The 16,873-nt window shown below is 45.4% G+C and overlaps 1 protein-coding gene across 1 annotated transcript in view; it reads left to right on the top strand.

Annotated features, from left to right (window-relative positions):
* The window catches only part of LOC139057120 (uncharacterized), a 192,907-nt gene extending 176,397 nt beyond the window's left edge, over positions 1-16,510 (top strand). The window contains exon 5 of the mRNA XM_070534893.1: positions 16,182-16,510. Within this exon, the coding sequence (XP_070390994.1) occupies positions 16,182-16,250 (69 nt within the window). The 3' untranslated portion in view covers positions 16,251-16,510. The remainder of the gene's footprint in view (positions 1-16,181) is intronic.
* The last annotated feature ends 363 nt before the right edge of the window (positions 16,511-16,873 follow it).

Genomic DNA, 16,873 nt, shown 5'->3' with positions numbered 1-16,873 from the left:
GCAGGCTGGAGACAAGTCAGTGGGGGAATGTGGGATAGGGTCTAGGAATAGCAGAAGAGAGTTATTGATAGAATTTGCAGAACAGAATAAAATACGGATAATGAAAACCTTCTCCCGCAAGGGGGATAGCCGAAAGTGGACGTGGAGGATCCCGAATGACGAGACTAGAAATGAAATATACGTTATACTCTGCGCTAACCTTGGCATAATACACGATGTGGACGTGCTCGGCAAGGTGCGCTGCAGTGACCATAGGATGGTGAGAAACCGAATTAGCCTAGACTCCAGGAAGAAAGGAAGAAACTGGTACTTAAGAGGCCGATCAATGAGTTAGCGGTAAGAGGGAAAATAGAGGAACTCCGGACCAAGCTACAGAATAGACATTCGGCATTAACTCAGGAAGAGAACCTTGGTGTTGAAGCAATGAACGACAAACTTATGGGCATTATTAAGGAGCGTGCAATAGAAGTCGGTGGTAGCTTAGTTAGACAAGGTACCAGTGGGCTATCGCAGGAGACGAAATGGCTGATTAAAAAACGCCAATACAGGAAACCCTCTAACCCTACAGGTAGAATATAACTTGCAGGATTGGGAAAAGTTGGGGATAAGAGTTAATGGAGAATACCTTTGTAACTTTCGATTAGCTGATGATATTGCCTTGCTTAGTAACTCAGGGACCAACTGCAATGCATGCTCACCCACCTGGGGAGGCAAAGTAGAAGGGTGGGTCTGAAAATAATCTGCAGAAAACTAAAGTAATGTTTAACAATCTCGGAAGAGAACAACAGTTTACGATAGGTAGCGGGGTACTGAAAATGGTAATGTAATACATCTACTTAGGACAGGTAGTGACCGCAGATCCGGATCATGAGAATGAAATAATCAGAAGAATAATAATGGGCTGGAGTGCGTTTGGCAGGCATTCTCAGATCATGAACAGCAGGTTGCCATTATCCCTCAAGGGAAAAGTATGTTATAGCTGTGTCTTACCAGTACTCACCTACAGGGCAGAAACCTGGAGGCATACGAAAACGGTTCTACTTGAATTGAGGATGACGCAACGAGCTATGGAAAAAAGAATGATGGGTGTAACTTTACGGGATAAGAAAAGAGCAGATTGGGTGAGGGAACAAACGGAAGTTAATGACATCTAAGTTGAAATCAAGAAAAAGGAATTGGCATGGGCAGGACATGTAATGAGGAGGGAAGCTAACCTATGGTCATAAGGGTTACGGACTGGATTCCAAGCAAAGGGAAGCATAGCAGGGGGCGGCAGAAAGTTAGGTGGGTGGATGAGATTAAGAAGTTGGCAGGGACAACATGGCCACAATTAGCACATGACCGGGGTAGTTGGAGAAGTATGGGAGAGGCCTTTCCGCTGCAGTGGGCGTAGCCAGGCTGTTGCTGCTGCTGCTGATGATGATGATGATGTACGATGAAGGCAGAACATCTCTGCCTATCCTAGTAGATTATTTTCATGGCGTGAAGCACGATCAACAATTAAACGATTGAGAAAACTAGTTCCTACGCATAATGAAAAATACTAACAAAACACCGCAGAATGCGTCCATTATTCGTATAATGATTAGCAGCAAATTACAATCATTCCACATGATAAATTCGATAGTTAGTAAAGAAAATAGTGGTCAGAGCCATATTAGGTACCAAAAAAATCTGGGTAGGCTGTATCAGTGACGCAGCCACAGTGGGGTACGTGAAACAGCTTGCGCGGCAATAGGCAGAAATGACGTAACAAAATGTACAAGTTACATTTAGTCACGTATTCCTAAGGCTTATATGTCTCACTTGTGTTACAGCTAGTGAGCGTGTTAGAGTCTAATATTGTAAGCGTGCTCACTGCTTACTCGTAGTGGTTTCCAGAGGATGTTTGGGCACTATCGAACAGACGTCACCAAATCGACAAGTTATACTTTTTCATATACATGATAGAGCGCGGTCCTGGTCTGCAAGGAAGATTCACGTCTTCCTCTGGACATGCAATCAGACGTTTTTCCAAAGCATACTTCTTGCTGGAAAACATAGGGCAGCGAGGAAATGCGCCAGCGAGGTCGCCCACAATGTGTGTAAACGCCCTGCTTGCAAGACTGTATGTCGTCGACGTAAGGGATGCGAAATGGTTTCTCAGTAATCTCAATGTTCTTAGGCATATAGTGCATAGTGAAACAACACGTCTGTTCATCCGCGTTGTCTCACGCGCAGGAAGAAGTAGTTAAAAAATCAAGCTTACTCTCCAGATTCTCGCAACGTTCCGTCAAGACACCGTTATTCATGTTCAGTAGAAGGCTACAGAATCTGGAAAAAAAAGTCGCCGCTGCCATGGTTTTCCACACGAAGCTTCTTAATGGTCCTTTCTCTGAACATATGAATTGAGAATTTGCGTGTTATGAAAAACGTCCGCCATTTTCGCCATCTGTTTAAAGGCGGTGAAGAAATGTAGCAGAGTATAGACGGTACAGGGGAAGTTCAAGCCAAGTCAGATTGACTGAGAGTTATTCGAAATGGCGGAGAAGCTATTAAGCTTCTTTTGCTAGCAAGCTAACCAATGGGGCGCAGTTAGCCCCCTTCCACCCCCCTCCCTCTTAGGAACAGTAGGGGAAAGGTGGCATATGTATTGGTGGCGTAAGGTGTTATGAGAAAAAACGAGATGAAGGAAAAATGCAGGCAATTAAGCTTAATATGTCCCAACACTTCAACCCAACACAAAGTAATTCGGGGATTCGGAATTCAGGATTTTTAAAATTTTATTTATTTACATATACTGCCACCTTGCATAGCAAGATATTGCAGGAGTGAGTGCATATATACGTCAATCAATTGAAGAATACATATACAAAATATATACAAAACAATATCAGGAAGACCTAGTTGATTAATGAACATAATTTAGCAATAGGTCGGCAAATTCATCACTCGATAACTCGAGCAAGGACCCCTCAAGGCCATTCCAAATCGCAATTGTATGTGGAAAAGAGGAAAATCTAAAACGATCAATCGATGCATTCAAAGGGACAATGTTCAGACGATGACTTCTTCTGGTGGACCGAAAAGAAAGGTTAGTGAAAACAATAGGTGCATTGACATAAGTTTTCCCTTGAGCAGTTTTATGTAGCAGGACAACACGGTCACAAGTACGTCTATGGGCCAGAGGCTTTAGTAGCAGCTTACTAGCATGCGATGTCGGTGAGAAATGGCGGTCATAACGATGATGTATTTACATTATGGCTTCTTTCTGGATAGACTCAGGCATGTCTATGCCTTTGGAACATTGTGGCGACCACACTATCGACGCGTATTCAGGTAGAGGCTTTATTAGTGATCTGTATGCCGGTAATTTACATTTTTTAGTTGTATCTCGTAAGTTTCTGTTAGCAAAACCAAGTTTTCTCAACGCCTTTTTGGTTATGCATTTAATGTGAGCATGCCATTTCAGATCAGGGGAGATAGTAATACCAAGGTATTTGAACGTGTGGACGCTTGAAAGCTTGTGCGCTTCATTAAAATATGTTAATCGTAATGGTCGTTTTTTTATTCAAAAAGTCATTGATACGGTTTTATTAAAATTAGGTGGCATTTGCCATGCTCTTCTCCATTCGCAAAAACGGGCGAAGACTTTATTCAGCTCCAACTGATACTGATTACTAGTTATAGTAGAACAAAGAACGCAGTCATCAGCATATAGTCTTATTTTGATAGAAGTGCCCGCATTTACTTCAACCACATCATTTTACATAGACAGCAAACAGCAAAGGATCCAAGACAGACTCTCGTGGTACACTGGATGTAACATTGACACGAGATGAGTCAACATGGTTATATGCAACAAACTGGGTTCTTGTACTTACGTAGTCCTGTGTCCAACCTAGCAGATTATAATTATGAATTATTGCTTTGAGTTTAATGAGAAGCTTTTTATGACACACTGTGTCAAAAGCTTTACTGTAATCAATGAAAATGGCATCAAGATGTCCTCTATGGTTAAGCGTGGATGCAATATCACGGGAGATTTCTAGAAGCTGTGTTGCCGTCTAGAATCCAGAACGGAAGCCATGTTGAGCATGCGAAAGAACATTATGTTCAGATAAGTACTCAATGATTTATTTATGAAAATTGTGCTCCAATAGATTGCAAGATGTTGATATTAAAGAAATTTGTCTGTAGTTAGACATTACCTGCTTATTACCGTCTTGGTGAATAGGAACAACCTTAACACATTTCCAGAGTATTGGAACAGTATATGATTCTACACACCTTGAAAAAATTAGGGATAAATACCGAGAGCTCCATTCAGAATATCGGTGTAAAAACATATCTGGTATATTGTCTGGCCCAGTACTTTTCATAGTACCGATCTTGAGTATAAGATTATGTACACCGGCTGATGTGATTATCATACTAGAAAAACGTGATGACGAAAGAACAGTGCAAAACGTGAGGGTGCGTCCATCATGACAGGTGAACACTGATTTAAAGTAATTATTGAAGGCTTCAGTGATGCTCAGATTATCTGAGCAGGAACTCTGACTTGGTGGACTGATGGTTCACCAGAACTTTCATGGGTTGTTTTTAATGAATTATGACAAAGTGCTATTAAAATAGAAACTGTTCGCATTTGACATAGCAGATTTGAAGTTGTATTTAAGTGTGGACAATACTGAAGCTTTCATTGGATTGTTTGCATAGGGTTGTTTGCGGCGACGCCTGATGCAACGAATTAGGTGTATATTTTCCCGTGTGTACCACGGGTGCTTGGGATGGCGCTTTACACACTTGGTTGGAGCGTAATGAGTTATATATTTCATTTCATTTCATTTATTATCACCTTGAAGGCCCGAAGGCATTACACAAGGTAATGTACACAACGTAACAAGGTAATACAAGGTAATACAAGGTAATACACAAGGCACACAAGGTAATATTGATTGACAATTGAGCAAAAATGGTTCACTAATACGTTAACAGAGGAATGGTACGCGCAGCTCAAAATCTCATCAAAACAACATTAAAGTAACTCAGTTATGGAGTTGTCATCGGCACGTTCAAAGTTCAATGCTGTTTGATGTGAAGGAAGCTTAGGCATAGTTGCTAAATTCAAATAAACAATCACCCCCTTATGGTCCGACAGGCCTTCAACAATATTACAATCGTAACTATTTTGTCTAAGTTGCTCATTTATGCAAACAAGATCTAAAATTGAGCTTTCGCGGGTTGCAGAATTCTCAATTTGCGTCAGATCGAAAGAAATAGCCGTGCTAATCAAGTATTTACAAATGTCTTTGTGACGGCCACTTCCAGATAGCCTTGGCCAATCTATGCCAGGGGTGTTGAAATCACCACCAAGTAACATTTTACAACAGTTAAGTTTGTGTTTGGTTATATAATCGGTAAGAACAGAAAAGACACTAAAATCCGCGTCAGGGGGTCGATAAACAGCCCCTACAGCCAAACTGAGACCACGAAGCCTGATTTTGCACCATACAGATTCGGAGTCGATAGCCGAAAGTGGACGTGGAGGAGCCCGAATGGCGAGACTAGAAATGAAATAGACTTCACACTCTGCGCTAACCCTGGCATCATACAAGATGTGGACGTGCTCGGCAAGGTGCGCTGCAGTGACCACAGGATGGTAAGAACTCGAATTAGCCTAGACCTGAGAAGGGAACGGAAGAAACGAGAGGGTACATAAGAAGCCGATCAATGAGTTAGCGGTAAGAGGGAAAATAAAGGAATTCCAGATCAAGCTACAAAACAGGTATTCGGCTTTAACTCAGGAAGATGACCTTAGTGTTGAAGCAATGAACGACAATCTTCTGGGCATAATTAAGGAGTGCGCAATGGAAGTCAGTGGTAACTCCGTTAGGCAGGATACCAGTAAACTATCGCAGGAGACGAAAGATCTGATCAAGAAACGCCAATATATGAAAGCCTCTAACCCTACAGCTAGAATAGAACTGGCAGAACTTTCGAAGTCAATCAACAAGCGCAAGACAGCTCACATAGGGAAGTATAATATGGATAGAATTGAACATGCTCTCAGGAACGCAGGAAGCCTAAAAACAGTGAAGAAGAAACTAGGAATTGGCAAGAATCAGATGTATGCGTTAAGAGACGCCGGCAATATCATTACTATTATGGATGAGATAGTTCAAGTGGATAAGAAGTTCTATAGAGATTTATATAGTACCAGTGGCACCCAAGACGATAGTGGAAGCGAGAATAGCCTAGAGAAATTCGATATCCCACAGGTAACGCCAGAAGAAGTAAAGAAAGCCTTAGGAGCTATGCAAAGCGGGAAGGCAGCTGGGGAGGATCAGGTAACAGCAGATTTGTTGAAGGATGGTGGTCAGATTGTTCTAGAGAAACTGGCCACCATAACAATGCCTCATAACATCGAGCGTACCGGAATCTTGGAAAAACGCTAACATAATCCTAACCCATAAGAAAGGGGACGCCAAAGACTTGAAAAATTATATACCGATCAGCTTACTGTCCGTTGCCTACAAGCTATTTACTAAGGTAATCGCAAAGAGAATCAGGAACACCTTAGACTTCTGTCAAGCAAAGGACCAGGCCGGAATCCGTGAAGGCTACTCAACAATAGATCATATTCACACTATCAATCATGTGATAGAGAAATGTGCGGAATATAACCAACCCTTATATATAGCTTTCATTGATTACGAGAAAGCATTTGATTCTGTCGAAACGTCAGCAGTCATGGGGGCATTACGGAATCAGGGTGTAGACGAGCCGTATGTAAAAATACTGAAAGATATCTACAGCGCTCCACAGCCACCGTAGTCCTCCATAAAGAAAGCAACAAAATCCCAATAAAGAAAGGCGTCAGGCAGGGAAATACGATCTCTCCAATGCTAATCACAGCGTGTTTACAGGAGGTATTCAGATTACTGGATTGGGAAGAAATGGGGATAAAAGTTAATGGAGAATACCTTAGTAACTTGGGATTCGCTGATGATATTGCCTTGCTTAGTAACTCAGGGGACCAACTGCAATGCATGCTCACTGACCTGAAGAGGCAAAGTAGAAGAGTGGGTCTAAAAATTAATCTGCAGAAAACTAAAGTAATGTTTAACAGTCTCGGAAGAGAACAGCAATTTACAATAGGCAACGAGGCACTGGAAGTCGTAAGGGAATACATCTATTTAGGGCAGGTAGTGACTGCGGATCCGGATCATGAGACGGAAATAATCAGAAGAATAACAATGGGCTGGGGTGCGTTTGGTAGGCATTCTCAGATCATGAACAGCAGGTTTCCATTATCCCTCAAGAGAAAAGTGCATAATAGCTGTGTCTTACCAGTACTCACCTACGGGGCAGAAACCTGGAGGCTTGCGAAAAGGGCTCACTCAAATTGAGGACGACGCAACGAGCTATGGAAAGAAGAATGATAGGTGTAGCGTTAAGGGACAAGAAAAGTGCAGATTGGTGAGGGAACAAACGCGAGTTAATGACATCGTAGTTGAAATCAAGAAAAAGAAATGGGCATGGGCAGGACATGTAATGAGGAGGGAAGATAACCGATGGTCATTAAGGGTTACGGACTAGGTTCCAAGGGAAGGGAAGCGTAGCAGGGGACGGCAGAAAGTTAGGTGGGTGGATGAGATTAAGGAGTTTGCAAGGACGGCATGGCCACAATTAGTACATGAGCGGGGTTGTTGGAGAAATATGGCCTTTATGACCGGGGCCATATATGAAATATGACCGGGGTTGTTGGAGAAATACGCCCACTGCAGGCCTTTGCCCTGCAGTGGGCGTGACCAGGCTGCTGATGATAATGATGAGATTCGCAGTTAGGAACGTCAGGCAATACTGTAAACTCAATATATTAGTTCACAAAGAGTGCCACACCACCACCGCGCCAGCCACTTCTATCTTTCCTGAGGACGCTATAACCTGGTGGTAAAATTTCAGAATCTGAGTTGTGTTCACCAAGCCACGTTTCAGTCACGCAAATCACAAAAGGATGATAAAATGCAATGAAGTGATGAAAATCTTGAATTTCGTTAAGGAGACTGCGGGCATTAACATTTACCAGCCAGAAATTAGTATCGGAAAGCAGTCAAGTTTCATGTACTGGAGATATTTGCTTTTTGGTTTTAATGATTGAATCACCTGCTTCATTCAGCTCACAGTGTACATTGTCTATCATCAAGGAAACACATTGCAGATGAACCGCAGAGGCATTTTTTCTTTGATTTACAGAAAGTCTCCAAAGAGCTTTACCCGCCGTGGTTGCTCAGTGGCTATGGTGTTAGGCTGCTGAGCACGAGGTCGTGGGATCGAGTCCCGGCTGCGGCGGCTTATTTAGATGGGGGCGAAATGCGAAAACACCTGTGTACATAGATTTAGGTGTACGTTAAAGAACCCCAAGTGGTCGAATTTCCCGGAGTCCTCCACTACGGCGTCCCTTATAATCCGAAAGTGGTTTTGGCACGTAAAACCCCATAATTTAAAGAAAGAGCTTTTCCTATCTTTCGAACCCTTTAGAGAAGTCGTCGTTTATATATATTTCAGTACCTTTAAGCTTGCGGGCATTGTTTAATATTGCAAGCTTTGACCTATAGTCCAAACATTTGAACATAGCAGGACGTGGTGTTCACCTCTACGCGCTGTCAGGATTGGGGGCTCAATCCCATCGTCCGTGGTCCTTTGCCAAGATTGGAGTACGGCATGAATTCGAAGGTAGCTGGCCCATGCCGTCGTCCAACTTATTTACGCTGAGATCGTTGATGAAGTGAAGAACTGCTTCTCATCGAGAACGAGGAAAAACGGTTTATTTACAGAAATTAACTCAGTCTAACATGACTGCTTGAGAAAAAGAGTAATAGTCCAACATGACTGCATGAGAGAAGTGACACAGTCTAACATGACTGCTCAAGAGAAGTGTCCTCAGCATTCGCACAACCACAGTTTTTATACACTCGATCCGCCGGTCCTACGACGCGGCGACTGTTCGTTTACTCATCACCAACGCGCCGCTGCTCTGCAGAACAGTTTACGTACACAAAGGCAACCGCGCTCTGATGCCCGACGACGGCGTTGGCGGGTGCCGTTCCGGGAACTATCGTTGCCGCTCGAGGGTCGCTCGTTGTTCCGTGCCACTCCGAACCGTGAGAAGCACAAAAATACGTCGTTCCCGCGGCAGCTTGTCCATGCGTGTCAAATCAGCTCCGCGTTGGGGAACTCCGGAATCATTGTTCACGCACCGAACTAGTTCCGTCACAATGTCGAAGGGGCTGGAGGAAGGCGGCGGATTCCAACGCAAAGGCCGCTTCTTTGAACGCCTCCCAGCTGCAGCGACGGAGAGGGAGAGGTGCGCGTCTTGCACCCCTTGTCGTAATCGGGTGGCAAGGTGGCAATCTTGCTTAGCGGCTCGCCATTCTTAACAGCGCCTCCATGGCCCGAAAAATCTCGACTGTCTAGCGCTGACAACCGCTAGGCAGGAAGAGAACGGCTGCTGGTCAGGGGGGGGATTGATGTCTTGGCTCGCAGCGACCACTTGTGCATTGATGTCACCGCCCCAAAACATCCAACAAGGACAGGCAACTGCAAAATGAACCCCACAACACGGCTCTGCGCCGAGATGGCGTGCATTGGCTATCAATTTAGACTCGCTAGGCTTCAAAAAAAAAACAACAACAACATAAGTGCAGAAACAAAAAAAAATGCTGCATTTCACTATGCCAATTTCTGAAGCAAATTCCTGCTGACAAATTCAGCAATCATGGAGGGAATCCTGCTAAATGAGAGGGGATCTTCTTCGCTTAATAAAAGTTAACACTAGTAACCCTAAAATTTAGGCGGGACCCTCAAACGCAGAATTCAAATTAGCCTGCTCAAACCATCCGCATTGCTATGCAACTTTCCCTTCTTGATCTAACGGAGAAGTTGTACTCTTGGAGAGTGAGGCTCCATCGGAGCAAGCGGCCGTTTTTGTGTGACATTTGATTGAGCCACGTCAGAGGACAGTGGTCGGTCTCGAAGATGAACTTCGCTCCGTACAAGTAACACGACAACTTCTGGGCGGCCCAAACCAAACAAGCGCATTCCTTCTCTGAAGCGCTGTAGGCTTCCTCTCTTACATTTAGTTTACGGCTGGCATAGAGGATAGGATGCTCCTCGTTATCGTCGCCGACCTGACTAAGTACCACGCCCATACCTCTGTCGCTTGCGTCGCATTGAACTATGAATTCCTTTGTGTAGTCTGGCGCGCGAAGCACAGGGCGAGAAACCAATAGCGTTTTCAAACTTTGGAAAGCGTTCTCTTTGTCCTTATCCCAGTGTACGTTACTCGGTGCTCCCTTTCGGAGGGCGTCTGTTAGTGGACTTGCCAATTGCGAGTAATTCGGAATGTGCCGTTGATAGCACCCCACAAGTCCCAAAAATGAACGAAGGTCCGTTTTCGGGCGCGGCTGAGAAAATTCTCCAATCGTAGCTATTTTCAGCTCAGCCGGCCGTCTCATGTCCTGACCGACAACATGGCCCAGATAAGTAACCTGTGAACAACCGAACCTACACTTTTCCGTTTTCATCGTTAAGCCGGCTTCAAACGTACGAAGCCTCGCATTCTTGTCGTAATAGACTTTGGCGTTCTTTTGAGCTATTGCCATGTTCTTTCCGACTAGTTCTTGGGTTGCGCTTAGGCGTTCCAGTAAATTTAGCACGTATTCAACCACGGTTGGACTCTCCCCTCTTTCCTCCCACATCTCTCTTAACATTCTCAGTGGAGACCGGAGTGTCCTCCCATACACTAGTTCTGCTGGTGAGAACCCTGTCGCCTCATGTGGAACCGTTCGCAAAGCAAACAAAGTTGCCGGCAGACAGTTCTCCCAGTCCTCCTTGTGCTCGTAACAGAGCGCACGCAAAACTCGCTTAAGCACCGAATGCCACCTCTCTACACTGTTTGACTGAGGGTGATAGACAGAACTGTGTTTTAACTTTACCCCGCACTTTTGCAAGAATGTGGAAGTCAGTGCGCTCGTGAATACTGACCCTTGATCTGCCTGAATTTCGGCTGGAAACCCAACTCGTGCAAACACTATCAAAAGCGCGTCTACTACTTCAGTGGAGCTGAGCTCTTTCAAAGGGATTGCTTCTGGAAACTTGGTAGCCGGACACAGCATGGTAAACAAGTACCTGTAGCCTGATTTTGTTTTTGGAAGAGGCCCTACCGTGTCTATTACAAGCCGTCTGAAAGGCTCTGTTATTAAGGGCACTACCTTCAGTGGAGCTTTCCAAGTCTCTCCTGGTTTACCAGAACGCTGGCAGGCGTCGCATGATCTTACAAAGTTTTCTACATCTTTGAAACAGCCAGGCCAGTAGTATTCCATAAGCAATCTTTCCTTTGATTTGTTTATGCCTAGGTGGCCGGACCACCCATTTCCATGACAAAGACTCAAAAGGTCCTCCCTATACTTAGTAGGTATGACTAACTGATCTAAAATCCTACCCTTTCGATCTCTGTAATGCCGATACAACAATCCTCCTCTCTCATGTATCGTTACGTTGCGCCTAGCAATGCCTTCTTTAGCTGTGTCACGTAATTTAGCTAAGCTCTCATCATTCTTTTGCTCAGCTGCCAGTGACTCTCTATCCACGCGTAAGAGTTGATCGAAGTTCTTTGAGGCCGGTGATAATAACGACCCTGTCTCGCTTGTGAGCGCGTCTGCTTGCTCTTTCTGCAGGCTAGAACTCTGACATTCTAGTGCTACGCTCTCATTGAGCTGGTCAGCTGGCAGGCTCTCCTCAACTGTTCTTTTGTCCCTCGGGCCTAGCTCGGATTCGGGTATTGAAGTTATGCCCTTTTCTGCTTCCGCTGGAGGAGCTTGAGCATTTTCAGCCGAAAGCGCCGCGATCTTACGAGCTTGGCCTCGGGTCAATGCCTGTACTATGCCCTCTCCCAGTTTGAGCCCTCTGTCACGCAGTAACTGATTCGAACGATTCGAAAAGATGTAGGGATACTGCAGTGACAAAAATTTGGAAACTGCAGCCTCAGTCTCTAGCTCCCCGAATGGTCCACTGATTTTGACTTTGGCCATGGGCAGACACACGCTGTGTTCTTCTACAACCTGTTTTATCCACGCTACTTCTCCGGTGAAGTCATCTACCATCACGTAAGACGGATGGACAATGTCCAGCGTGGCGGCACTGTCTCTTAGCAATCGGCATGGTTTTCCATTAACTTGCAGGTCGTGGAGATATGGACTTAAAAGTTCCATATTCTCATCTTTTTCCTCCACGTAGGAAAAAACTACGCTAGACTTCTTGCAGTTTACAGCTATATGTCCCAGTTTGTGGCATTTGTAACAGCGAATTGGTCTAACAGATTCGAATTTTCTTTTCCGTTCTTTTTGTGCGGTTTCTCCGTTAAGTTTCTCCTCGCTCTTTTCTGCGGGCTTTTCCGCCATGTCTACAGGCTCGGATCGTCTAGTTTGCGCACCCTTTTTGAACGGAAATGGTTTCCGCGGTCCATTTCGACCGTCCCAGTTTCCCTCCTCGGCGTTCAATTTTCTACGGGTTGCGTACTCTTCGGCTAATTCAGCCGCCCTTTCCACAGTGTTTACATTACCTCTGTCTTGCACCCACAGTTTCACAGCTTGGGGGATGGTTTTGTAAAACTGCTCTAGACACATGCATTCAATGATCATGTCTCTGCTGTCGAACGCTTCCGCGCTTTTAAGCCACTCGACTAGGTTGGCCTTTAAGCTATATGCAAACTCCGGATAGCCCTCGCTATCTTTCTTGCCTGTGCTCCTAAACCTTTGCCGAAAAGCTTCGGCTGAAAGGCGGTATTTCTTCAGGAGACTAGCCTTAACTTTTGCATAATCATATGCATCCTGCACACTCAATCTGGCGATTACTTCCGCCGCCTCACACGGCAACATAGACAGCAACCGCTGTGGCCATGTACTCGGGCCGAAGTTCATCTTTTCGCAAGTCCTTTCAAAATTGCATAGGAACAAGCCTATGTCGGTCCCGACCTCAAATGGCTTTAATAGCCTGTCCACGCGGTACGATTCTGCCTCACTTGATCGACCCAGAGCGCCTTCACTTCCTTGAGACAACTCCAAACGTCTGTTTTCAAGTTCAAGTTGCATTTTTCTTAACTCGCGATCTTTATCGCGTTCCTCTCTCTCTCTATCCCGTTCCTCTCTCTCTCGTTTTTCTCTGTCCCGTTCTTCTCTTTCTCTTTCCCGTTTCTCTCTCTTTTTGAGAAGTTCCAATCCCATTTCAATATCTTGCTCACTGGCCTGATTGGAAATTAGCTCCAATAATTCCGATTTGAGCATTTCCTTGCGTACATCTAGGCCCAGTTCCTCACCAACAATCAACAACTCGTCTCTCACCAGTGTCCTTAACTCCATGACTGCTGCTTTACTGCCTTGATTCTGCTCTCTAAATCTAGCTGGGAAAACACAACCTAGCTAACACACAACAATCTAGCTTCCCTACTGTTCTAAACAGAACAACCACAAAATGAAGCCTGGAGAGTCAAAGCAAAAACCAAGCACTCACCGCAGATACAGCACCATGTCGCAAAGTCCATCTCACCGCTGTCAGCCAGTTGTCAGGATTGGGGGCTCAATCCCATCGTCCGTGGTCCTTTGCCACGATTGGAGTACGGCATGAATTCGAAGGTAGCTGGCCCATGCCGTCGTCCAACTTATTTACGCTGAGATCGTTGATGAAGTGAAGAACTGCTTCTCATCGAGAACGAGGAAAAAGGGTTTATTTACAGAAATTAACTCAGTCTAACATGACTGCTTGAGAAAAAGAGTAACAGTCCAACATGACTGCATGAGAGAAGTGACACAGTCTAACATGACTGCTCAAGAGAAGTGTCCTCAGCATTCGCACAACCACAGTTTTTATACACTCGATCCGCCGGTCCTGCGACGCGGCGACTGTTCGTTTACTCATCACCAACCCGCCGCTGCTCTGCAGAACAGTTTACGTACACAAAGGCAACCGCGCTCTGATGCCCGACGACGGCGTTGGCGGGTGCCGTTCCGGGAACTATCGTTGCCGCTCGAGGGTCGCTCGTTGTTCCGTGCCACTCCGAACCGTGAGAAGCACAAAAATACGTCGTTCCCGCGGCAGCTTGTCCATGCGTGTCAAATCAGCTCCGCGTTGGGGAACTCCGGAATCATTGTACACGCACCGAACTAGTTCCGTCACAATGTCGAAGGGGCTGGAGGAAGGCGGCGGATTCCAACGCAAAGGCCGCTTCTTTGAACGCCTCCCAGCTGCAGCGACGGAGAGGGAGAGGTGCGCGTCTTGCACCCCTTGTCGTAATCGGGTGGCAAGGTGGCAATCTTGCTTAGCGGCTCGCCATTCTTAACAGCGCTCAATGTTCATCGTGTGCACACTGAGCACCAAGTTTATCAGATATTAAGTTTGTGAACGGATCAAGTACTTGCCTGGAGTACTCAGAGTGGGGTTGAGGTAGTCCGTAGACAACAAGGTTATTTCTGTGGGACCTCTTTTCAAGATCGTCAGACAGACTGTGCCGCTTCAATACCAGGTTTGTAAGTTGAGCGACAGTTTTTTCAAGTTCCTGAACGCGCGGAATCACTTCCGTGACTGGTAGTACTGACGTCTCAGGCCTATTTAGCCTCCCTTCGATGGAAGTAAACTTGGATGTGCAAGAAGATATTACGGAACAAATTTTTTCCTGCCCTGCGAGCAATTTCGATAGCGTTTCTTGTAACAGGGACCAGGATTGGTCTCGACGTCACCAGATAACATCAAGAACATTCTACGGACAGAAAAAACAGATAACGCTCTGGTCAGTGCACTAGGCAGCAGCACTACACATCGATCATCGCTTCTATAACAGGGAAAATCGTACTTCGGGCCTACATAAAAGACTGTGCAGACAAGTTTGAACCATGAGCTCATCGTGCTGCTGTAAGACCCACTGAAGAGCATAGCGTCCGTCCTCAGCTTTATAGCACTATAGAAACGACCAGGTGACGCTGTTGTAGTACTCCATGCGCAGAAGGGCTCGTCAAAGGTCAAGCCACGCAGATCTGGTCAAAGCACCACATCGATCATCACTTCTATAACAGGGAAAATCGTACTTCGGGCCTACCTAAAAGACAGTGCAGACAAGTTTGAACCATATGCTCATCGTGCTGCTGTAAGACCCACTGAAAAGCATAGCGTCCGTCCTCAGCTTTATAGCACTGTAGAAACGACCAGGTGACGCTGTTTTAGTGCTCCCTGCGCAGAAGGGCTCGTCAAAGGTCAAGCCACGCAGATCTGGTGCTTCAATCCAACGATGATGTGATGGTTCTATCACATCATCCGATCTGGTGGTTCCGAGTAACGTTTTGAAGGATGGGCCTAAGGGATCATGCGCAGAGGTAGCACATTCCTGAGGACATCTGGACATCTCGAATTCACCAGTCAGCGTCTTAAATATGTACAGGAATACCTTATCTAGGTCAATTACTCACAGGGGACCCTGGTCATCAGAAGGAAATTTACAGAAGAATAAAAATAGATTGGAGTGCATACGGCAGGCATTGTCAGATCCGGACTGGGAGCTTATCACTGTCGTTGAAAGGAAAAATGTACGATCATTGCGTTCTACCGGTGCTTACATATGGCGAGGCTTGGCGGTTAACAATGACCAGGAAGACAACAATGTGGATCAGAGAGCGAACCGGGATAGCCGTATTCTAACTGACATTAAGAGCAAAAAATTGGAGCTGGGCAGGTCATGTAATACGTGTGGTAGGCAATCGGTGGACCATTAGAGTTAAAGGATGGGTGCCAAGAGAAGGGAAGTGCAGTCGAGGACGGCAGCACACTAGGTGTGTCACGAAATTAGGAAACTTGCAGGCGCAAACTGGAATCAGCTAGCACAAGATGCGTGACTGAAGATCGCCGGGACTTCGTCCTGCAGTTGACATAAAACTAGGCTGCTACTTATGGTGATAGTGACGATAATGATAACACTATGCACAGTAGACAGTTCCTTGGCACCCGCCACTCTGCTGTTTCAAAGCTCTGAATATTATTCGATTGAGGCAAGTGAAATCTTTTTCTGCCGCGGGACCTTGTAACAAATACACAGCAATTTAAGCTAACCTCGGTGTATGACCGCTTTTTTGTATCATTCTGATTTGTTCCAGAATTACCCGGCGATCAACCAGGGAGGTCCTTCGATCAAAGTGGAGCCAAAGTACTACGCACGGAACTGACGGCATCGTTCGCTTCACCGCGCATGTCATAAAAATGTGTCGTGTCTTTGTCGTCCGGTTGGTTGATAAAAGCGGCTCTATGAAGAGACCGCGGCACCAAAATGATTATGCCTGATTAAAAGTGCCAATCTGCTGGCGCGCGCAATGGCACTGTGCAAACCTGTACTTGTTCACAATGTTTTTCTAGCTATATCTTGCACCTGTGGCCAATTAATAAACCGTGTGATTCGGAAAACTTCCGAACCATGAATGTATAGGAACACATTGTTCAACGTGCACAGCATATTCCGCGCCAACACAGCAGAAAGTACACAAAAGCGCTGGCATAAAAGTTTACTGCACACAATCCCAACCCTAAAGAGTTGCGCAAGTTTGGACGCATACTGTCTAAACACCGATCAAGTCGCCTATACAAGCGCGGGCGGCACCTAATAGGAAAGCATATTATTATTCACGGAGAAGTACTTCTTTTGCAGCTACAGTTATCATGCGCTCACTCCCTAATTAATTTCATGTGCGCCGGGCAGAGAATATTGTGCCATCAGCTGGCTGCTATTTATTATTGTGGTATTTAATAATCCAAGCGATCAAATAAGTTCATTAGCTATGTTCTGCAGATTGTA

This window comes from Dermacentor albipictus, chromosome 1 (genome assembly GCF_038994185.2).
Source record: "Dermacentor albipictus isolate Rhodes 1998 colony chromosome 1, USDA_Dalb.pri_finalv2, whole genome shotgun sequence".
Taxonomy (NCBI): Eukaryota; Metazoa; Arthropoda; class Arachnida; order Ixodida; family Ixodidae; genus Dermacentor; species Dermacentor albipictus.
Note: the sequence above shows the minus strand (reverse complement) of the source record. Positions and strands in the feature narration are given on the sequence as shown.